This window comes from Gymnogyps californianus, chromosome 14 (genome assembly GCF_018139145.2).
Source record: "Gymnogyps californianus isolate 813 chromosome 14, ASM1813914v2, whole genome shotgun sequence".
Lineage (NCBI taxonomy): Eukaryota > Metazoa > Chordata > Aves > Accipitriformes > Cathartidae > Gymnogyps > Gymnogyps californianus.
The window spans coordinates 19,579,317-19,600,702 of NC_059484.1; the positions used below are offsets into that span (position 1 = coordinate 19,579,317).

Genomic DNA, 21,386 nt, shown 5'->3' on the forward strand with positions numbered 1-21,386 from the left:
AAAACCTACACAAAAAGTGGACCGCGTGTATTTGCATGCAGAGGAAGCCAGCATTACAAATACAGCATCCATCTACAAAACAGTATTTAGGACATAATACCCAGCAGGTGAATCCAGAACAAAGATATAAACAACAACAAAAAAAAAGTGTGATAGATTTTATAAAAATCAAAAGGATCTGTGGGTTTTTGCAAAACTCTTTATTAGTAGATGTTTAAACACAATGGAAACACTGGTTCCAGTTAACAGTCTTCTTCAATGTCTCACTGTTCAGATACACCACTACTAGAAAGTTTAATTAAGGACTGACAAAACCGACTCATCTGCTTTCCCTAGAAAATGTTCTTAAACTAAAAGTGTATGATGTCAGATTAAATTAAGCAGATTATTTTTAAAAGGCATCATTTAGTGCATGTGTAACATACCTATATAATGATTCCTCACAATCAGCCATCTGCAGGAACTTTGTTTTTCATCTACTAGAAGTTGAAGATAATTCTAACAGAAAATAGGAATTAATGTTTAGATGCATCTTTTTCCCCTTGTTCTGTACGGAAGATACACCTGCCTGCCGTAGATCTACAGACGACCTATCTTTACAACCTTTCACCACGTGAAAGCCTCCTAGCTTCAAGATGGGCATGTAAATAACAGTCTCAAATACAAAGAGTCCCCAGAGAACACTATGAAATAATAGAATTTTGGCCAGGATATACAACTCAGCTTTCAGTAGTTTCACAATTTACAGCAATGAAGATTTAGCTAATCTCAAGTGCATTACAATTCAAGCTGATAAGAATCCCTTTAAAAGTAAATATCAACCTGTTCCAAAACTCCTGAAGTAAAAGCAAGTGATTCTGATAGGCTTGATTGACATACCTTAATCGAGGGAGTGGAGGACGGACAGTAAGAGAAAAAGGGGTAAATACAGGCTTAATCGTCCATTTTCCTGTAAAAACCTCCCTGTAGGCAAATCTTCGTACCTACGCAAAGAACATGAATTTCACCTTCTGTATCCATTCAGTACGCATTGCCTTGGGCCCCAAACCTCTCCTTTCTGCGTTCAGAGATTATGAACCAGAACAGAACCATTTGCATGTAAGGTCTTTACCCTCCAACAGCTAGTACACGGACCCCTACAGCACTCCGGTGCAAGAAGCAAACATCTTTCATCGTCTCCGAGCACTTTAAGCCAAAGTCTCCTAGAAGTACACTTCAGATAACAATAACAACTGAACAGTGTTAATGAAAAACCTCTTACAGATTTATGTATAATACATTTACTAAGCATGCATCTGCAACGCACAATTCCTAGTGATAAAGTATTATCGCAGTTCTTGCATGGACTGACTCACTGTAAGCGATTCCATTCAAGCCATTAAGACTTCATCATGTCTAGGATGTGACAGAGCAGCCCTATTGACACTGAACAGATTTCCCTCCCGCATCACTGCACAAATAAGCTCTTCTGTACTACCCGTTAACTGGCTGTGACCCATAACCTTTATCCACTAATATGGAAGAGCCAGTTTCCACTTTGAATGAAATTTTATGTAGTCATTCTTCAGCTGAAAACCAAAACATGGGAAAATGCCTTCCCTTTGAGAAAAGCAGAACAAGAGTAGATATTGTTGCGGCCTCAAAATGAATAAAATTTCCTTCCCTGGGGCAGAGAGCTAGCCTGGTAATTAATTATACTTTCTCTAAGAGTCAGACAAAAGATGAAAATAAGAAGCAGCGCTTTCGTAACTGAAGGGAAGGACAAGAAAGATCATGGTTCATGATATATCTGTCCTCCTATATAGCCTCATCAAGAGAAACAAAAGCAAAACTTGGCAATATTCAGGCTGCTACAGCCAACTCCACGGTTACATGCTGTATTTTCTTCTCTTGTACTCTCCAATTAGTTTGTCAGTATTAGTCTGTTTCTTGTACAGAAACTACAACATGGTTTGGGGCAAAATAAGCGTTTTTTCCTAGGACTCCTAGAATACCCTTACGACAAACACCTCTTATTCTGGACCATCCTTTACTTGAACAATCATCACAATCACAACTTACTGCATACATAACTTTCAATTTTGCTTAAAGCTACATCAAGGAGCTCACCTTTATCTCCTAGGGGCTCTAGATTCTTGCATAATTACCAGTGGCTTAGTATTTGCAAGAACAAGGATATTGATAATTAGAAGCATACCCGAGAGGACTCCAAGGAGTTATTGGCAGAACTCATTCTACTAACGCTTAAAGGAAAAATAACTTAATGGCATAATTTTTAACCTTGAGCCATATAGTATGTTTATACAATACTTGTTCATAGACTAATCTAGCAGCATTTATTTGCACTTCCTTCTACCCCAGAGCAATGGGAAAAGGCTCAGGGTCTGAACTTTCACAGGTATTTTCAAATGTAGGCAAACTAATTAAAGTTGTGGATTTTATACATCTTGACATGCTCTTTTTGGAAATACGGAACTATTTTCCAGGGCATGAATATTCTGGGTGATAATACTGAGAAACAAACTCAGACTTCAAGAGGTTTGGAAAGCCATACTAACATTTTAAAAGACTGAAAAACTTCCTTTATGTCTACAAGAGTCTGAGTAAGGGGTGTTGTAGTGAGAACACTGTGGGGATCCAAATTACTTTAGCCTGCAGTGAATTCAAGTGGAGAAAAACTGTGCTCTTGTCAGTGTTTTCTGAGGTATTCAGCACGCTGCTGAAGAACGACATTTATGGATTCCCAATCCACAAGCTGAACTGGATGCACTGGGAATCTAACTTATGTGCCACGTAGTGTGAGCAGTAACCTGAAAATCCAGAATGCCACTATCCAGCTCTTGATACAGTTCAGCTGTACAAGCTTTTTTTTCCACCCTTGTATTCATGTAAGGCACCTACTTCCTCTGCACAAGTCTGAAGCCACTCGAAGAAACAATGACTGAGGTAAGTGATACTACAAAATAACTGAGATGAAATGGGAAGGACTCTGAGATGACAGTGGTTGGGCAGTGGAGGTGCCTAGAATGGTGACAGTGCTGATCATAAAAAGCTAGTTTGCAGTGATGGTAGGGTGAAGACCACCCATATTCATGTTTCAAAATCCATGTGCAGCAGAACACACAGAGTCCTGTATCTCCAAAGTTCTGCAGACCCAAGCATTCACAGAGTTTAATGGTAGCATACTACTGACTTCCGAGTCGCTGAGAGTACGTGAATGCTTTACATACACAGGTAACTGCATGTCCTGGCAATGGGTAAGGAGCATTAACACTTCTTAATTCAAGTATACGTCACATTTTTAGATGCTAATGCTACTAGAGAAATCTAGAAATCTTGGCAGAGCAAGAGCCAAAAATAATTCTATTAATGCAATTTGGTCTGGTGTTCCTGAGTCACACTTTTTTAAAATCTAAATGAACTGAAGAATCGTCTTTATGGAGTCCTTATAGAACAATGCCCAGAATAAGGATCTAGTTGCTTGTACAAAATAATTTAATATTAAGTACTTGAGTAAAGTATTTACAAGCTTACTGCAAAGCATTATACTAAATTTCAAACAATGTATATGCCAAAAAAATACGGCCATTAATTACTGGTTAGTAGTTCTGTTTCACCTCCCTGCCACAGTAGCAAGACAGTTATTTCTTCTGTTGACTCCTGCTGAAACCCAGAAATCTCATCTGTGTTTACAGTAGATCCAATTTTTGGTACTCGTAATATTATCTGGGGAAAAAAGTGGTAAGTTAAATACTATCAGTAAAGTGGCACATTCTCAAGAGTATAGCTCACTGATCTGACAAGCTGTTTAGATGTTCAATAGATATCTATGCTATCATTTGTTTGGAAGAATCTGAATCTTGTAGGTCAATCACCAGTGAGAAGAGAACAATAGTTTTGAGTGTACGTACATTCCTAATGAAAAAGAGCATCATCTGAAAGACTCCTTGAGCAGAGGTGAAAACATCCACCATAAAAAACCCCACCACCACCTTTAGGCAGTCTAATTCCTGATTCCCAGGCTCCTCTAGAAAAGCAGTAACAAAACCAAACTTTTGTTCCGACACCACCACTTGCTGATTTCTGAGATCCACTTGCCTACCAAGTACAACCTATGTTCTGTATTACCACAATTCTCTTGAGCACATGACTTAACATCCTTGTTCTTTGATCCGTACAGAAGCATCAGATGATTGTCATTAATTAATACGTACACACCCTTAAAAGCACTTCCCTGCACTCTCGATGCTGTATGTAACTCAATCTGTAATAAAGCAGGAGAGTACTTGGACCTAAAAGACTGCAATTCCATTGAAAATTTGTGTATATTCAGTATTTTTGAAAGCTATTACGCTTATGCAGTAGCTCTGTATTAAATTAAAACAGCATAAATAACAAATTTAACTTGCAGACATTGTCTGTGAAGAACTACTTTAAACTTAGGAAGACATATGCCATCCAGTGGCACACTGAGAAACTTCAAGAGATATTGGAAAGGGAGGGGATTTTACCTCTATGGGAGTGATGAGATAGTTTTGTACACAGTTCTCATTTTTGTTCAACAAAAATCTAGGAAGTGAAGAAAGGAGCTTCCCCTATGTTAAGGGTCTCAGGAGAAAAGAACAGAAACCTTTAGAGAGAAACTGATAATCTTTAAAGAAAAACATATACTACTACTACTTGAACTACTTTCACGGGGAAAAAAATACTGGATGCTGAAGAGCTCAGTTTAGCTGAGCGAGATATAACACACCAACGGCTGAAAGCTGAAGTCAGACATACTCACTCTAGAAATAAGGCACAGGACAATAATTTACTAAACAAGCTGGTATCTTTTCTAGGGAGTCTCCATACCAGCAGTGAAGCTCAAAGTTGTGTTTAGGAGTAACTTGAAGAGGTGCAGATATTCCCAGAGTTACCTAGTAGCACCTTCTGGCCTTAGTGATCTAGCCTATGAAATGGCTAGATTGCATTAATTCCTATGCTAAAGATCCTTGGAGGAGAAAACATTAGCGTAGCTTGTTAATGAAGTACTGTTGCACGAGAACACTGTTAAGTCAGAAATGTGAAGTTTTCAGTGTCTTTTACTCTTTAGCCTTGTGATCTTTCCAAATATTCAGACTTTAAAAAAACCCCAACCCTTTAAACACTCAAATAGCCAGTTACCATCGGCACAGCGAACCACTTCTATATTTTATTACCTTCAGGCACTCCTTTGGGAAACCAGAACGCTTTTGTGTTAACTGGAATTTGGTGAAGCCTGGAAGGCCTCTGGCATGGTGACGTTCTGACAATGGAGCAGATTTCTTGTCTGCCACAGAGAGGCTGAAAAGATTAATGACATTTCATTCACACAACTATTTCCATTGAAGAAATATTTTTCTAGCTTTCTTCTAGGGAAATTAGAGATTACATGCAGATTTCAAGGGATGTCATTAGAAAACATTTAAGACTGCTCACGTACACTTAATATGCTATCGGAAAGCGTGACAGAAAGCTTCAAAGCTTAAACATTCTCTTCAGTTGTTCGTAATACTGTAAGGCTTAAATGTATAGTACATTACATACTAGCATGCCAAAACTGGATTTAAAGAGTGCAATAAAATTAGAACCTTAAAAATATTCTTTTCTTCTGGACTTTGAGGAATAATTTCTTTTTCTGAGCTCAGAGATGCAGGAACAATTTCTTCTGAATTTACATATGGACCTGTGGTATTCAGGAACAGGTCTTCCCCAGGTGAGGCTTTGCAAACTGGTGACAAACTAAGCTACAGTTCCGTCAAAATATAAAACATACAGCAATAACTGCCCAATTAAATAATAGACAACAATTCAAACTGGCCAACACTTGTTGGCTCATGGAAAAGATGTTCTATTGCTTCAAAAATATGATTTAGGACTCCAGTGATTCCTGTCTTCAGCCTCCAACGAGACCCTGATGTTCTCTATTTGTTAATCTAGTATCCATAAACTCAAGTACGCTTGCAACACTACTACAAAAGTCCAGTACGTTTGCCTGCCAAATAATCTGGTGCAAAATTAAGCAGTCTTTCTATTGTAAGAGTTTCCCTTTTTCTCAGGTATTTTACAGTTTGCTGATTCGGTTGGGAGCTATGGCATGAAAGCGACAGAGACGTCACTTCGATTCCTGCAGAGAGAAGTGGTAGTACTATACTACCTTTACTGACAAAGAATTCAAACTGGCATTTAAATATCAAGTTTGTTTGTATCGAAGCAGTAATGCAAGTAAGGCTACTAGGTGCTGTTTTTACATTAGAAGATGTTGTAAAAATACAAAACAGATACCTAGGGTTTTTGTTGTAGTTTTTCTAACTGTCCAGGTAATAGAATTCAACATGTAGTTTGTTGTACAACTTGTATTGTAGCTTAAGTATAGCCAGAATTGGACTGTGCCACGAAGAACGATTTGTTTGGTTTTAATCATTAAAAAAAGTATCAGGATAGACACTCACATCTAGCTCTGCAGGCTGAGCATAACCAAGATTTTTTAGGGCTTTATTTTCCTCCATGATCAGCATGGTGGAACTCAATTGCTAAACAAAACCAGAAAAGAATTCAGTATCAGTTTCAAATTCTTTGCTGTTCATTATTAGTCCTACAGTATTCCCCTAGTACACAATACTATTTATAACAACTCCATTCAGAATTACTAATAGTTCTTCGGGTTTAAATACTGAATTCATGTCATTCACTTTTTTTTTGGTCTTACACTCTCCAAAATTAAGACAAAGAATCAGTTTACTGCAGCACAGAACACACACATTTCAGGTCCCCTTCACAACCAGGGGATAAAGCACTTCCTACCACTTCTCATATTTAATTGTAACTTTTGTCATGATTCAAAACTCTCACTTCAATTTTATGCCTTTGCTAATCAGCAGGGCACAATGGGAATACTTACCACCATAGCATCTGTCCGTTTGGATGGCAGTACTTCTGCTGTCAACCCCACTGATTTGGCTGAAGTGTTTCCTGGGGCATCAAGCTGACTGAAGGACGATGTCCCTTCTTCTAATCTATTAGAGTTTTTTTCTTTTTTCTTACACTTCAGCCTTTTGGGTTTAGCGGTTTGATTGTCAGGCTGAAGGGTGAAACAATTACATTTTGTGTTATAAAGTGAATCTCTATAGTGTGGTAAGCACTAACAAAGACAGTCCCACTGTCATACTCGAGCTCTACACAACTGATTCGGTATCACTGACACAGTTAGTTTGAAAAAGTGAGCTTAGGGGGCACCCATGACTATTACTGCTATCCAGAGGTAGAGGCAAGCTACATCTTCCCTCTCTGCCATTGTCTGCAGGCACCTCTTTCAAGGGAACTGCTACACTTCTAGGCAGAGTCTTCCACCTATACAAGGAAGGAGCAAGTCATCTGTGTTACAACCTGGCTGATTTAGTAAGGATCTTTCACCTTTCTTTCCGGTCCTAACGGTGAAGAACAGCGCATACCAGGTTTTAGGTCTGGAGTTCTCTCTCTTGCAGCTGTAATTTTACAGACTTTTTTTCCTGTGATAAATTTCCAACAAATTAATTAACTTTGAGACAAAGACCACAGCTACTCTCCAACCCATGTCCTACAGGATGGTTTTCAAAGAGGGATCATTCCAAAGCCACCCATGTAAACACACTTCCTCCCTTCAATATAATCCTCATCTCCCTCTCCCTGCCAACAGGGCTGCTTTACTCCTCTCCCTTTCCTTGAGGAAACAAGGTTGCTTATTAATCTTATGTTCACCTGGCTATTTACTGCTAGACACACATACTGTGGGAGCAGAGGAACTGCATAATCACAGCAGTCTTTGCCAGTGGCAACTTCTGCTGCTATTACAGTCCAAATTAAGCAGGGGAAAATTATGTGGTACCTGGGCCATAGCCAGAATTGCATCAGTCACAGTTCAGAACTGTAGTTACATGAGGGACTCCTAATAGTATTTGTGAAGCTGATATGAAATAAGTTCAAGTAAGGAGCATGACACAAACAGTTCTGTTCCTGGATAAGCTAAATAAGAAATGCTAATTTTCATTGAGCATCACAGGTGATTAAATGGAAAAACACAGGGTTTGGGGGTTTTTTGTTCTTCTCCTAACACGTTAATTAGAACCTAGTCTTATTTACAGGGAAGATTTTCAATTCACACTTTCCCTTCTAGACACAATTGAGCTTAGCCTGTGCCAGGGGGCCAAATGACCCAGTGGAAGCCTGATATTTTGCCATCATGTAAGTTTTGGTAGAATATTCTGTTGTCTCACAGCTAGCACAACTGCTTCAGGTCGTATTTTACCTGCCAGAGTAGTTGAAACACTTAATGCTGAAGAACTGTAATTGCAATTTGATGGTCTCTTTCTAGGAGAGAAGGAAAAAAAAAAGTGAACAACTATTCCGAATGAACGTTAACATTCAAAAAAACGAATGTATAAGGAAGTCATAGGAAAATATAGACTGAGTGAAAAGGGATAAAGGTTGTTTTTAAAAATACTGTTACTGAGTTACTTCATCACACTTTACAGTTATTTGACAGTTTATCATCAAGTCACACAGCTTATTCTGAAGACACTTGCAATTTAAGACCCACAGAAGACATTCACTACAGTAAAGTACTCGGCACTGAAGCATACTAGGACAGAACATATTTAAGGAGGATGCAGGGGAAAATTAGGTTCACAAGAAAATTCAGATTGAATTGTGTAGAGATCTGTAACACTGTAAGATTGGTATGAGTTATGAATGGAAATGTCTGCATGTAAGACTGGAAGCAGCAGCACAAGGGTTAAAAGAAATGATACTGTTCCTAGAAAAACACTCATGGTACTCAGATCTTTATGTCAGGACCTGAAGGCAGCACTGTGACAAGGCCAAGTACAGAAGACCCTTCACTGTGATAAAACCATACCACAGATGACTTGTCAACAGAAAACCTGGCATCCTGACAACAGGAGGGCGGCAATAGGGTCGCAGCATATCGCATACAGCATTCCGCTTCCCGCTAGACATGTATTCCAAACAAGAAAAAACCTGACAATGGGCAGCAACCTGGCCCAAGATTTATAAAGGCTGAAGTCAGTAGGACTCTGAAGCAAAGGAGTACCCCATATAAGCTGATGATTCCCGAAAAACATCAAAGATCTGCCCAAAACCTAATTGTGTCCTGGGCAAGCACAGAACGCCAGAGACTTAACGAGGACTTGACAACAGGTACCTTTCATACTCTGTACTGCACAGGCAATCTTGGCCAGGCCACCTGGGCACACACATCTTGCTGCCTGTGACTAAGTGCAATTGGATACAAGCAACTTATTTAGGGATTTTGTAAATAAATGTCACCTTCCCCTTCCATAAAATCCTCCACTGCATTTTCTCACATTGATTTCCCTACAGCTGCAAGACCAAAACAAAAGTCTATTAGGCAAACTCTTACCTGACTTAATGCACCAATTTCAAAGTTAGTAAGGATACAGGTAGCCGAAACTAACAGAAGTGTTTGCAGTATCAGAGGCGTATTCATACTGGCCTTTTTTTTTTTTAAATATCACTCAAAAGAGAAAAATCTGAACATTTAGGTGCATCAAAGTCTGCTTTGCAGATTACCTTCTAGTGTATTGGTCTTGAAAATCCTCCAGTACAGGTTCTAAAAAACATAAAAGCTAAACTTTAACAGAAAAAGCTAAGCAGACCAGACAATGTTTTAGTGCACACTAAATTATAAAGCAAAATATTAGAAGCAAACACATACCACTAACAGGGAGCTGTTCCCCATTATGCAGACATGCCTTAAATAAAATGATCATTACATATTTTATACAGGTTCCTTGCACTAGAGTGAAATTTGTTTATGTATATATTCTGAAGTATTGTAGAAAAGAATTACCTGATATTGCTGAAAGATTTGAGATCTGTGGTATCTTATCTATGGTCACTGCTTTGCTGGAGTCCAGGAGAGTAGAGTTCTTGTACGTGCCAGAGTCCACACAGTAAAAATTACTTCTTTCTGGACATAAAAGATGTTAAGTGCAAGCTTCTTATGCTGAAATTCATTGAGTTATTAAATTTGTGACCAAACTGAAAGCAATCATATTTGCAAGACAAGGACTTTAAAGCAAAGTGAAAGCATTGCCTTGCCTCAAAGAGCCACAGAAAAGTTTGGGAGGAATGTGACTTAAAGCAGATTTGTTGGTCATCCCCAATAAACAGCTTGTGTCAACAGGGAATACTTTAAGTTTACAGTACAATTCAAATTACACCAGGACCTGATTCACACTGGATTGGAGGACCAGATATACAGATCCCATGTTAAGCACAGGTTGGCTCACAGCAAAGATCTGACCTGGTGAGTCACACCAAGAGAGGCCGCTAGTCTTTCTATTGTAGATAGTCCCCCCACATTTTCTACATCAAATAAAGCTCAAAAAACCAGAAGTCTCACCTGAACCATCATCTCTGAATGTTTCAGGGGATGGGCAACTGTTCAGGCTGTCACTAGCACCTGTGTTACAATCTGCAGTTGAGTCTACATCTAAACACTCTAGGAGAAAGGTTGAAACACCTGTGGGAAGAGTCATTCCTGTACCTAGAGAGAGAAAAAAGGCAGCTACCAAAAAAATGTATCATCTTGTACAAACCATCAGGATTTCCTTATCTAAGTTTCATTCCTGTGATGAGCTACCTATTGTCAAGTCAGGATCTTACACTGATTCATAATACAGTTAAAGAAACAAATAAACAAAGGGCATCCTGAAGCCCAATTTACACTACCATAAGCTAACAGAAGACACCTTCCTTGCCAAAGGCTCACTAGAAATACCTGAAGAATTTAGCCTCTGATAAGGTAATTCCTAGGCAGGTTTGTTTTCAGAAGGACAACCTATTTAGGCACAAGCTTTTAAAAATGCAGGTTTGAGTAAACTGAAAAACTCATGTCGACAACTAGTTCTGTCAACGATAAAACCAAGATCGTGTGGTTTTCAACAGGCTGGGCTCAAGACTGTCTCAGGTCTTGTAGGTCTCCTATCCTGTTTGTGCTGCCTACAATCAATTCATGGGAACCAAGCCACATGCTGGAATAAGAGGCAGAAGTCCAGCCAGTGGTCTCAAAACCTTTACTTTCTAATATCACGCAGTCAGAACCAGTCCAAGAACAGCACATCCATACTTTTATAGAAATATACTTAAAATTATATAATTAATTTTACATTTAGTTTTATACAGCTATAAAAATATATTTAATAATATAATGTATTGCCATTATACTCACTTGAAGTCACTTCAGCATTTTCCAAACTTTCTTTACTTTCAAAGTTGATTATCAGGGATTCCTAAAATTAAACGACCAACACGTACAACCTGAGAAAACTGCATTTAGCCAAAGAAATGCAATTAAATGTATTCCTACATTAGTAGATTCTCAGAAACTTACTGATACTTCACCACTTAAACTTGTACAAGGGTTTTTCATGCATCATTAACAAATCTGCAGTCTGACTTATAGCTCTAAAATTCATAATGAATATCCAATCATTTGATCCTACAATCTTGGCTGGATGAGACTTCCAGTGAAGGCATACTGACATCAACTGAAGTTACGCATGAGATAGCAGTGGAGTAATGAATTTCCCTGTCTTTTGATTTTTTTTTTTTTAGAGGCTCAATTCACACGGCTCACTTTCAGAATCCTAGACCATTTCTATAAATACAAACAACTATGTTGCGTACATAGTATATTCTATGAAACTAAGCATTTGCAGGAAATGAAAATAATTGGTGGACTCTAAATGAGAGCTAACATTTTAAAGAAAAATAGTTTTACACCAGTATCACTTGAGCCCTTTGCTGTTGCAGATTTCAGTTCAAACACACCTGGTGAACTATTTTCTTGCCATTGCAGTATTAACTGTCCCATAACACTTCCGCTCAGTCATCTTTAAAATACTTTGTTCCAGTTTTACTAACATGTGAAAGAGCACAACAGTGACTTGCCAAAGGTCTGTGTCTCAACCAGAAGTGACCAATTCTCTGGAATCACACTCTAATGACATATCTTCCACACAACACAATTGCTATGGCTTTTCCTCATTAAGGATAATTAGTATTCATGTTTTCCCATGCTACCAATAGCTCCAACAGCTTTTATTCTGGCCAAAGACACTGGAAAATGTTACCAAAATATAGCACCAAGTTCAGCCTGAAAAATGCGTGTGCGCACACACACATGACTCACAGGAAATTCTACTTGATGAGAAACAGAATTTAACATGTGACATTTCTTTGATTTATCCTCTATAAATTACTAGTAGATCAAGAGAAAGACAGGATTCTCACCTTCAGCGGTACAGTGCTTTCTTCTATTTTCTCTTCTTTTTTTTCCAAGTCTGTTGTTTCTTTGACATTCACTTGATTGCTGCAGTTGAAGAACAGAGCTAAGCTCAATACACAGAGCTACACTGTTCTAGAGGAAGGCGACAAAAACTACAAGATGTCTTTATGAGGTGCCAACAAATAGTCTGACAAACATCAGTTTACTGAGAATTCAGACTGCGTATCTCCAAGAGACATCTTATGCAGGCAAAACAATATCAATGATTAGCTAGCTTTAATAGTGGTGTATTGGAACGAGTTCTAACAGACCTTTGGTTGCATGAATGGCTCACTTTGGTGACTTCAGGATTTTCTTTAATTTTTGGTAGGGTTTTCACACTGGACTTTCTCTTCAGGCCTAGAGAAGAATAAGTATTTCGTTCAGTAATTTTAGTTTTCATATTAGAATTTAGATGATTATTTCTAATAGGGCACCTTTAGCTGTTCTCCGTCCTCCATGCCCCTAACAATTTTTGACCCTATTATCACAAACACTATAAAGTCTGAATTTTCTTTATTATTTTTACCCAAGCTTTTTTTCAGCAGTGTATCACTAAGACCAAAAAAAAAAGCAGACTTCAAGAAATACTTCAGGTGTTTTAGAAACCTGTTGATTAAAAGGAAAAAAAACACCTTGGAAGTGACCTTTACCTAGGTTCAAAGTAGTCTGAGTCTAAATCAGTTTTAATGGAGTTTATTAGGAGTATCATAAGAATTTCTACATAAACTGGTCCTCACTGTATATAATCCCAAAGGCCATGATGACACAATTACTTCGGAACCAGCAAATTTCAGAGACATATTTCCTTATCCTAAAACCCAATTTTATAAGTTCTTTAGCTTTGTGTTTTATTTTCAGTAGCCAGGAGCTAGAAACAGCCAGACTTTAGAGTTACACTTCTATGACCGCAAGTGAAAAGAGCATCCATCCCCACCCTAAGAAATGGGTCTGAAGTACTGCATTCCCCCAGCACTGCACAGGGCCCTGTAGCTGAAACTCCCTGGGAGTTCAGGACAGGACAACGTATGACCAGGACTGATCCCTTTCCCTCTTTCTTCCGAGCATCTGTAAATATGAAAAGCAAGCAGACCTCAAGACTGCTAGTTGCACCCAGTCAGGCACACAAGAGTACCGAACACCTACAAGAGCATGAGCCAGCAGAGCAGGATCAAGACAGAAACTAATGTTCATCGTACCCCATAACAGTAGTTTAAAGTCTTACCTTTAAATTACCAAGATCAGTGTGGGACCAAGACATCCCACACTGGTCTTCCCCAGTTACCTCAGCAAGTTACACTGTCAGCCTTTACTTCAATCCCATACCTTCCCCTCAGACTGGTTTTTTTTCTTTAAGGTCTTCAATTCTTAACTCGAGATCTGCTAAATTGCAACAACGAGGCTGTTCCTTTCAGGGAACAACTTTAAGCAATTTTTAAAGTATGCTCTCAAAGGTGGGCCAGGGTTTTGTCTTGCCATTTCTAAAGGAAACGATTGGGGGGGGAAGATACCTTACAAAAGCAAAAAACCCTTTTTATTACTAACAGCTAAAACAGAGGCAATGGTCCTGTTTCCAGATCAGCTGCCTGCTTTATCCCCGCCGTAAGGGACATGGGTAAACACAAACCACTTCCCAGCCTCACACAGGACCAGCTCGGCTGGACACAAAGGATGAGAAACCCAATCCTACGCGGCTAGGGGGAGGTCGCCGAAGCCACACAACATTTAGCAGACCACTATTGATAAGAACCTTCCCCGGAGGACGACTTAACCTGACCGGCATCCTTACCCGCTCCTCAAATTGCCATGAAAACACGAGTAGAGGACAAAGCACAGCCCAGGGCCCTCTCCCCCCGCCCGCCCTCACCCCTGGCCCTGGCCCAGCCGCCTCCCCGCTGGTGCGACTCGGCCTCCCGGCCCCACCCGGCCCCCCCGGCGCTTCACCCCGGCACCGCGGGCCTAGGAGAAGGCCGCCCCCGGCGGCAGGCACAGCGCTTACTGCCGGGCTCCGGCCCGCGGGGGCCCGCGCTCCCAAAGAGCCGCCGTCGACACGGCTGGGAAACGCCGGCCCGGCTGCCGACTCTGCCCGGGGGAGCGACCACCCCCGGCAGCGGGGACGAGCGGCGCTTCTTCCGCGGTGCCTTTCCGCCCCGGGAAGCGCTCTGCCAGCGGGACCGCTCCATCTCGGGCCGCGTCTCCCCTCAATCAGCCCCCGAGAAGCGGGAAGCGACGGGCGGGGGCTGCCCTCAGGGGCCCGCGGCCGGCGTCCCCTCAGCAGGCGGCCGGCCTCCCGGAGCCAGCGCCAACCGCCTCCCCCCCCCCCCCCCCGCCTCCAGCCCGCATGCGCGGCGCGGCAGCACCCACGGGCGGCAGCAGGCGGCGCTACCGCCCCGCCGCGCCGGGCGGGCGCCCCGGCCCTGAGGCGGGCGCGGGTGCCCCGGTGCCCCCGCGGTCTGGGTTCGGCCCGGCCCGGCCCGGCGCCTTGCGGCTCCCCGTGAGGGGAAGGATGCGGCCGCCGCTGGATGGGCCGGGAAGGTGGCGGGCCCGTGGCCCGCTGCGGGGGTTGCCCGCCGACGGGCGGCTCCCGGGGGAGACGCAGCGCAGCTGTAGAGGCGGAGGAAGGGGAGAGTTGTCCTTCCCTGGGCGCGTTCTCTGCAGGCGCCTGGCCTGAGGAGTTTTATGCTGAACGAGTGTAAATTAATGTTGAGGGCGGTTATGAACCTGGTCGAGAGAAAGGGAGAGTGAGGGGGAGCGGTCCCCCGGGCCGGGGGCAAGCCCCGGGCTGACAGCACCGCCGGGGCCCTCAGCAAGGAAACCTGGAAAATGATGGCGGGAGGCGCCAGGGATGGCTCTTTCCCCGGCACCAGGCAGCAGCCGCCGGCTTCTGATGCACAATTAAAGCGCGTCGTTGCCCGTGAATAATCCTGCCTGGTCCCGCTCCTGTTCCCCCGCTGCTGGCCTTTGCAGGCGGTGTGTTGGATGCTGCTGCTCCCGTTCACTGGTTTCGGCTAATAAACGTGCCAATGGATTTGGCTTTGTCATGTTACATCTCGCTATCGAAATTGCGAAAGTTATCTTCCTTCTGTTGATCAGACCTCATGCTTCAGCTTAATGTTATAGAGCAGAGGAATCTCATTGCTTCATCAACATGGAAAATTTGAGATAATTCTTTGACATTACTGGATTTCCAAGTGAAAGGAGAGATGCAAGTGCACGCAAAAACTGGAATAGAGACTGAACACTTTTAAACTTTATTGGTTTAGACACATAGTCTGAAAAAATACTATGCATTCCCAATTGTCAATTCATATTAAACAAGCATATACATTTGGTTATATTATTACTGATTTAAAATAAAAAATGAAACCATTACAGAAAGACTGCTGCATCTTCAGAGAACTTTGCAACAATTTTTTCATAGAAGATTGCTAAAATCAATCTCGGGTTCCGATATTCCTTTGGTTGTCACTTTGTTTTATGTATATTTTTTTTTTTACAACACATTTTGTATGAGCACGCATTCTGAACGACCTCATACTGATTGTGAGGACAGAGTGCTGGAGTAACAACAGATTCTATAAAAGAGCTTTTATTGTATGTCAGTCCACGAGAAAATCTTATGAGCAGTTTTGAGAAATGTGACAATTTAATTCTTTACAAAAGTTTCCATAGATGATTTTTTCATATACATGCTAATATACCAAAACTGAAAAATCTTTAATTACAGTTAAGATTTTTTTTTACACAAATGTATATGTTATATTTTAACCCCTTCACTTTCAGTTGAAAATACAATAGGCAACACGAAACTGCCTCATTTGTTTGCTGCTTGTACTTTGCTAAAATACATAACAAAAAGCTGAAATGAAGTGAAGGGCTTAAAGGGGCTCTAGATGCCTCAGAAAAGATTTTATTTTGGAACAATTCCAGGGATCTAAAACTTTTTCCTTCCCAGAGTACAAGCATCCAGATTTCTCCTCTGAAAAGCATAGCCTCAGCTTCATCATTTAACAGGAGTAAAGGTGGTGTAGAAACCACTGAATGTGCAAAGTACTGAAGAATGTTAATTCCAAGAAGAAACAAAGATCTAATTCTGGTATCTTTTTTTTTTCCACAGACAAAACCAAAGTGAGCTAAAGATGCAAAAAGTATGCAGATAGAATTGCCTCTAAATAAAATGCTTTTCCAAGTTTTCTGTAAGGCATCAAGAGGTCTTTAAGTAATCTGTAACCATGCAAAAATAGTATATTCTTTCCCAGTTTACATTCATCTTGTAGCAGTTTATTTACATATAGATCACCAGTTTGTGCTTTTAACACATGGAAAATAAAATAAAAAAAAAAACAAACCTCTATAGTTAATCTGTTTCATTCCAGAAGATTGTCAGATTGTTTTCTGTTATATGCATGAATTTCATATTCACGGCAAAAATGACACTGGACTTTACTGCTGCTGATATATACTTACTGACAGTGAGGACAGATTGCAAAATAGTACTTTATCAATCAACAACTCACCGTCTCTCTCTCACCTGCTGTGCACCAAGCATTTTAACCTGCAAATGTGCCTTTCAGGACAGCGTAATGCTGTGTATTTCCTGCCAACACGGCGTTAAGACTGTCTGGTATGGATTCTGCTCGCACTTGTGTGTGTCTTTGACCATTTCTGTGGCAGAATATTTTGTCTGTGCAATATATTGAACAAAGAACATACAAAATACATAACTAAGCAATGCTCTCTTCCTGGAAAAATGTATTTTATTCTGGTTTTCATATATGAGCACTGGAGACAGTCTTCCAGTGGTTTCACAGGCACACCACCAGCCCCAGGAAGAACCTCTCTTACTTAAAACGTCCGAGAACACAGTCCCTCAGCCCGCAGCACACCGAGGGCAGCGCAAGGCGTCGGGGGAGAGGGTGCAAAACTGCTTTGTCTCACTCGGCTGCTCAAGGCGACGGGGCTTTTGCAACACCGAGTAACAGCCCCGTCGCAGGGGCCTGACTCTGACCAGCACTGATCCCACCTGCAGCGGCGGACCGGAGCCGTGCTCATTTCAGTGAGTGGGCTTGCTGTATTTTTTCATTAACTGATTGCGGAATGAACCCCCAGATGACAGTGATTAGTTAAAACCCGTCATCCTGAAGCCATCAAGAATAGGGCTCTTTACAGAGAAGGGTAACTTGCATTGCCATTTATGCAACGGCACTTGAGTCTCGACTCTTTCAATAAGATGAATATTAGAAATTAATTTTGTAATTAGTTATCTTGAGAGAAAAAAAACCAAAACCCTGGTTATTGGACAGCCCTGGGGATTTTTCCTTGGTGGTCACAAGAAGTATTTCAGTTCAAGAAAGCTCAATGCAAAATAAACGTTCCTGGAATTTGAAGAGAAACATGTTTGTGCCTAGCTTACGTGTTACGCCTGTGTTCTTTTCAAGTTTTAATCTCTTACAACATTGTTATGATTATGGCGAGAGAGAGTGACCTGCAGAGGAAAATCTGATTACACAAGGAAGTATTAAAGAGAGCTTTTAGTTTATTTATACAGCTCTTCGCAAGTTCTGAAAGTATTCACACTTTTGGTGTGACAACACAATTTCTCCCAAATTTTGTATCATCTTAGTGTGCGCAAGTCTGTATTTTTTCTTTCTTATTCGTTTGGTGTTCATATCTTTGGCTCTAGTGCATCTGGCATTTTGCATCAAATACCAAAAGAATAATACAGGTATATTATTCAGCATTATATACTTTAAAATAACAGCCATCTAAGCCGTAAATAAACTCACATTGGGATCTTCTATACTTACGCAAAGTCAGAGTTTAGTTATCTAGAAAAGTCTGGTAAACTGAAATCATCTTAGGAGAAAAGTAAATTAAACTCATGTGGTAGAAAAAGGTCAGTGGAAAATAGCTTTTCTGTACTTATTTAGATGACTAGTTATTTTTTTTATTTTAAAAGTATGTCGCATTACAACAGGAAATTGCACTAATTCTTCATAGCTTTGAAGCATGCATGTGTAGTGACTGGCTTTTGGATGATACAAAAAGGAGATGAACTAGACTCCGCAGAGATGAAAATCCTGCGTGACTTGACCTAGAGAGCCAGTTTTTATAGAGTAATTCCTATTCTCTGTAGACGTGGCAGACGCAAATTCCCCAGGGATACTGTTGCTGCGCACAGTGGTGACAAATGAATGTACAATACCATCAGATCACAGTAGCGGCATTTCATACTTGCTTTGGACTGATATGAGTCATTGCACTGGAATCAAATGAGGAATCAGGCGCAAAAGGGGATTCAGACAAATACTTGCATTTTGATAAATCAAATCACCACGTAATGTTCTTTATATGAGTGATTATGTTAGCTGATACGGTTTCCTTTGTATCATTTTGTTCTGAAATTGCTGCAATAAATCAGTCTTCGTGTAACACTAACTCATTCATTCAATTTATTTCATTTTGAAGCATGCAATGGAATTTCAGCGGGAAAATAAGAGATCATTTAGATTAAAATTTTAAACTTTTAGCTTCAAAAGTCTACAGTGGATTCCAGTTTAAGAGAGAAAATAAGTGTGCTTTCACTGTCCTAGCAAAGAAGATCTAGCAGGCACAGCTCCATGCTAGTATGCACCGGTGCAACAAAGAGCAGCTATTAAAAAACACATACATATTTAGTACCCTGTTTAGCAGAAGGAAGCCACCTTCCAAGTATTCAAGAGACTTGACATTGCAGTCTTCTCATTGTTTTGTACTGTGCCTTATATCAGGAGAGAGCTCTGGAGTCTGTTCCTGTTCCGCGTGGGACTGATCCCCTTTCTAATGGCTGCAGCTAGTTCTGAAATCTAAGGTTTCATCCAGACAACTTGCTCTTTATTCCAGAGAGCCCACTGGAAGGGATGACAGCGGGCACTGAGGCTTCCAGACGTCCGAACGTAGAGATGTTTCCTTTCTGCAACCACGTCCAATGGTTCACCGTACCGTGACGCCTTACAACAGCACTGGCTAACACAGCCTTTCGCCCATCCCCGGGGGCCTTTTGGAGCAGTATTTCTTCCTCTTCCACGGCCAGCCGATGGATGCCCTCCACTGCTGCATCTCAGGCCGGCCTTTCTCCCAAACCAATTTGTTTTGCTAAGCCCCATTCAGAATCGCAGCTTATACCTTGTGCTCCATTTCTTTAGCACTGTTTCTGGAAGGGAGTTAGTCCAACTGGACTACGCAGTATTAGCAGCATGTAAAGTAATAAATTAGGGAGCGGGAGCATATGGGTTAACGTGAACTCCCACAGAAAGCCGCCACAGAGCCAGCGATGCTTTTGCAACCTTCTCACTTTGAGTAGTTCAGATGTCCATGAGTGTACTGCGCTGAAGGAGGCCCTAATGTAAAACCAGCATGCCATGTATAAATTGAGTTCGGATGAAAAGGAAAGAGAGGGAATTCTATCCTACCGCTTCCTAACCTGTTCTTGTAATTTCAAGGTAATATTAATCCCTTAGATGTAATATAATAATAGGTCTATTAAGTACAAATAGCGGGAGGTTCATTCCTGTTTCTGTTCTGGTTCTTAGTTAGGTCATTAATGATTAAATCAAATCAATGTAATTTATGTCCTGGAAAATATAAAAGCTATCACTTAATATATAAACCAATACCCAGCTTGAAGTTCCAGATCAGGGAAAATAGACTTTTACCATCAATCACTGATTGTTTGAGGTAGACCACATTATTGAATTATACACAATTTTAGTTTCTAATGTATTAGGTTATATACAATCAAATATCAACAGACATACCTGAAATTTTCCCTATTTTAATTAGAAATGTTTGTAGTTATTCATAAGGCAAGTTTCCATAATTTACTTGGTCATAGATTGAAATTTCTGTATATTTTGTGGCAATTTAGCATAAGTTTTAGTAGTACCCTACTGTGTACATAGAGTAAAAAATGAATTGTATCACACCTGATGGAAAAAAGAAGGAGAATTATGGTTAGTGGTGAAAGCCTAGAACAATGAAAGGCTCAAATGTAAGATTCAGATGCTTATCCATTTCAGCTGTGTCATTCTGGCTCTGTATTTTTGAGTGTTACTCTAATATTGCTACGAAGTCCATTATTCAGAACATTCTTCCCGTGGTTTCAGATGGAGATGCTTGAATATAGCTCTTCTATTTGTTTTTTGAAGTAATCTCTTAGTTCTGGTCTCTTAGCCTTTAATGTTGGTGTCAACAAACCATTTTGTACTGAGAACGTTTCAGAGTGAATGTAAATGGCTTTGACCTAAAATAAAAAAGGGATATATTTATAGCAAAAATTACAGGCATCACAGTCAATAAGCGTAACTTCTTACGCCAGCCTTGCTGTGGGTACCTCTGGCTGTGCCTGGAGCCCAGGGGACCCTTCCGCTGGGTCCCCAGGATTTTCCTCACCTGCCCAAGTTTTCCAAGGTGACACTAAATCCCTCCACCACCCCTCACCACTCCCTGCGCTCCTGCTTGTTTTCCCGTGTCCGCGCTGACCCGACAGCCAGCCGGCGCTGAAGGGAGCTCTCCCAAGAGAATGAGCACGTAAACCTCTTTTCCGTATGAAACCAAGGCGAAAGCATGGCAAGGCAGAGCATGAGGGACAGTATCACCATGTGTGATATTGTAACTGCGGAGTTTCACGTGGTTGAAAGACCGTGGAAGAGAGGGGAAGGAAGGGAGGGCAGGGAGTCATGCTAAGAAACATCATCTTAACCAAACTGCAAAAGAAAGTAAGCAGCACTAATTTGGTCTTGCAAAATTATCACGAAGCTTTGCAGGCACAAAGAGTGTATATGATGATCGCCTTTAAAGAAGAATTGATGGTGGTTTACTAGCTAATTAAAATGATATAAAATCATTCAGCCTAGGCAAACAGGATTTTACAAGGCTGCCCTTGTTAACGGCCGTGTCTCTGAGCACAGCAGGGAGCCTGGCAGTGCAGATGGGAGCGAGCTTTTCCTTCCAGTGTGTTTATGGGAGTGCTGGTGTG

At 41.0% G+C, this 21,386-nt stretch overlaps 2 protein-coding genes across 8 annotated transcripts in view; both read right to left on the reverse strand.

The window, feature by feature from the left end:
- Positions 1 to 187: 187 nt before the first annotated feature.
- MEIKIN (meiotic kinetochore factor) lies at positions 188 to 14,577 on the reverse strand. Of its 3 annotated transcripts, XM_050905585.1 has the most exons (14): positions 14,370 to 14,577; positions 12,643 to 12,730; positions 12,337 to 12,415; positions 11,273 to 11,333; positions 10,445 to 10,588; positions 9,890 to 10,009; positions 9,610 to 9,649; positions 8,306 to 8,367; positions 7,435 to 7,529; positions 6,923 to 7,102; positions 6,474 to 6,554; positions 5,613 to 5,768; positions 5,202 to 5,325; positions 188 to 3,726 (listed from the first exon to the last, which is right to left on the reverse strand). In XM_050905585.1, the coding sequence occupies exons 1-14, from the start codon at positions 14,551 to 14,553 to the stop codon at positions 3,680 to 3,682; spliced, it is 1,461 nt and encodes a 486-aa protein (XP_050761542.1). In that variant the 5' UTR covers positions 14,554 to 14,577; the 3' UTR covers positions 188 to 3,679. The 3 variants fall into 3 exon arrangements, with proteins under 3 accessions (XP_050761542.1, XP_050761543.1, XP_050761544.1); XM_050905586.1 differs by lacking the exon at positions 5,613 to 5,768; XM_050905587.1 differs by lacking the exons at positions 5,613 to 5,768; positions 6,474 to 6,554.
- A 1,021-nt stretch (positions 14,578 to 15,598) lies between these two features.
- The window catches only part of ACSL6 (acyl-CoA synthetase long chain family member 6), a 49,010-nt gene continuing 43,222 nt past the window's right edge, over positions 15,599 to 21,386 (reverse strand). For all 5 annotated transcript variants that reach the window (XM_050905026.1, XM_050905024.1, XM_050905025.1 and 2 more), the window contains one exon: positions 15,599 to 20,651. In XM_050905026.1, coding sequence (XP_050760983.1) covers positions 20,511 to 20,651 — 141 coding nt within the window. In that variant the 3' untranslated portion in view covers positions 15,599 to 20,510. The remainder of the gene's footprint in view (positions 20,652 to 21,386) is intronic.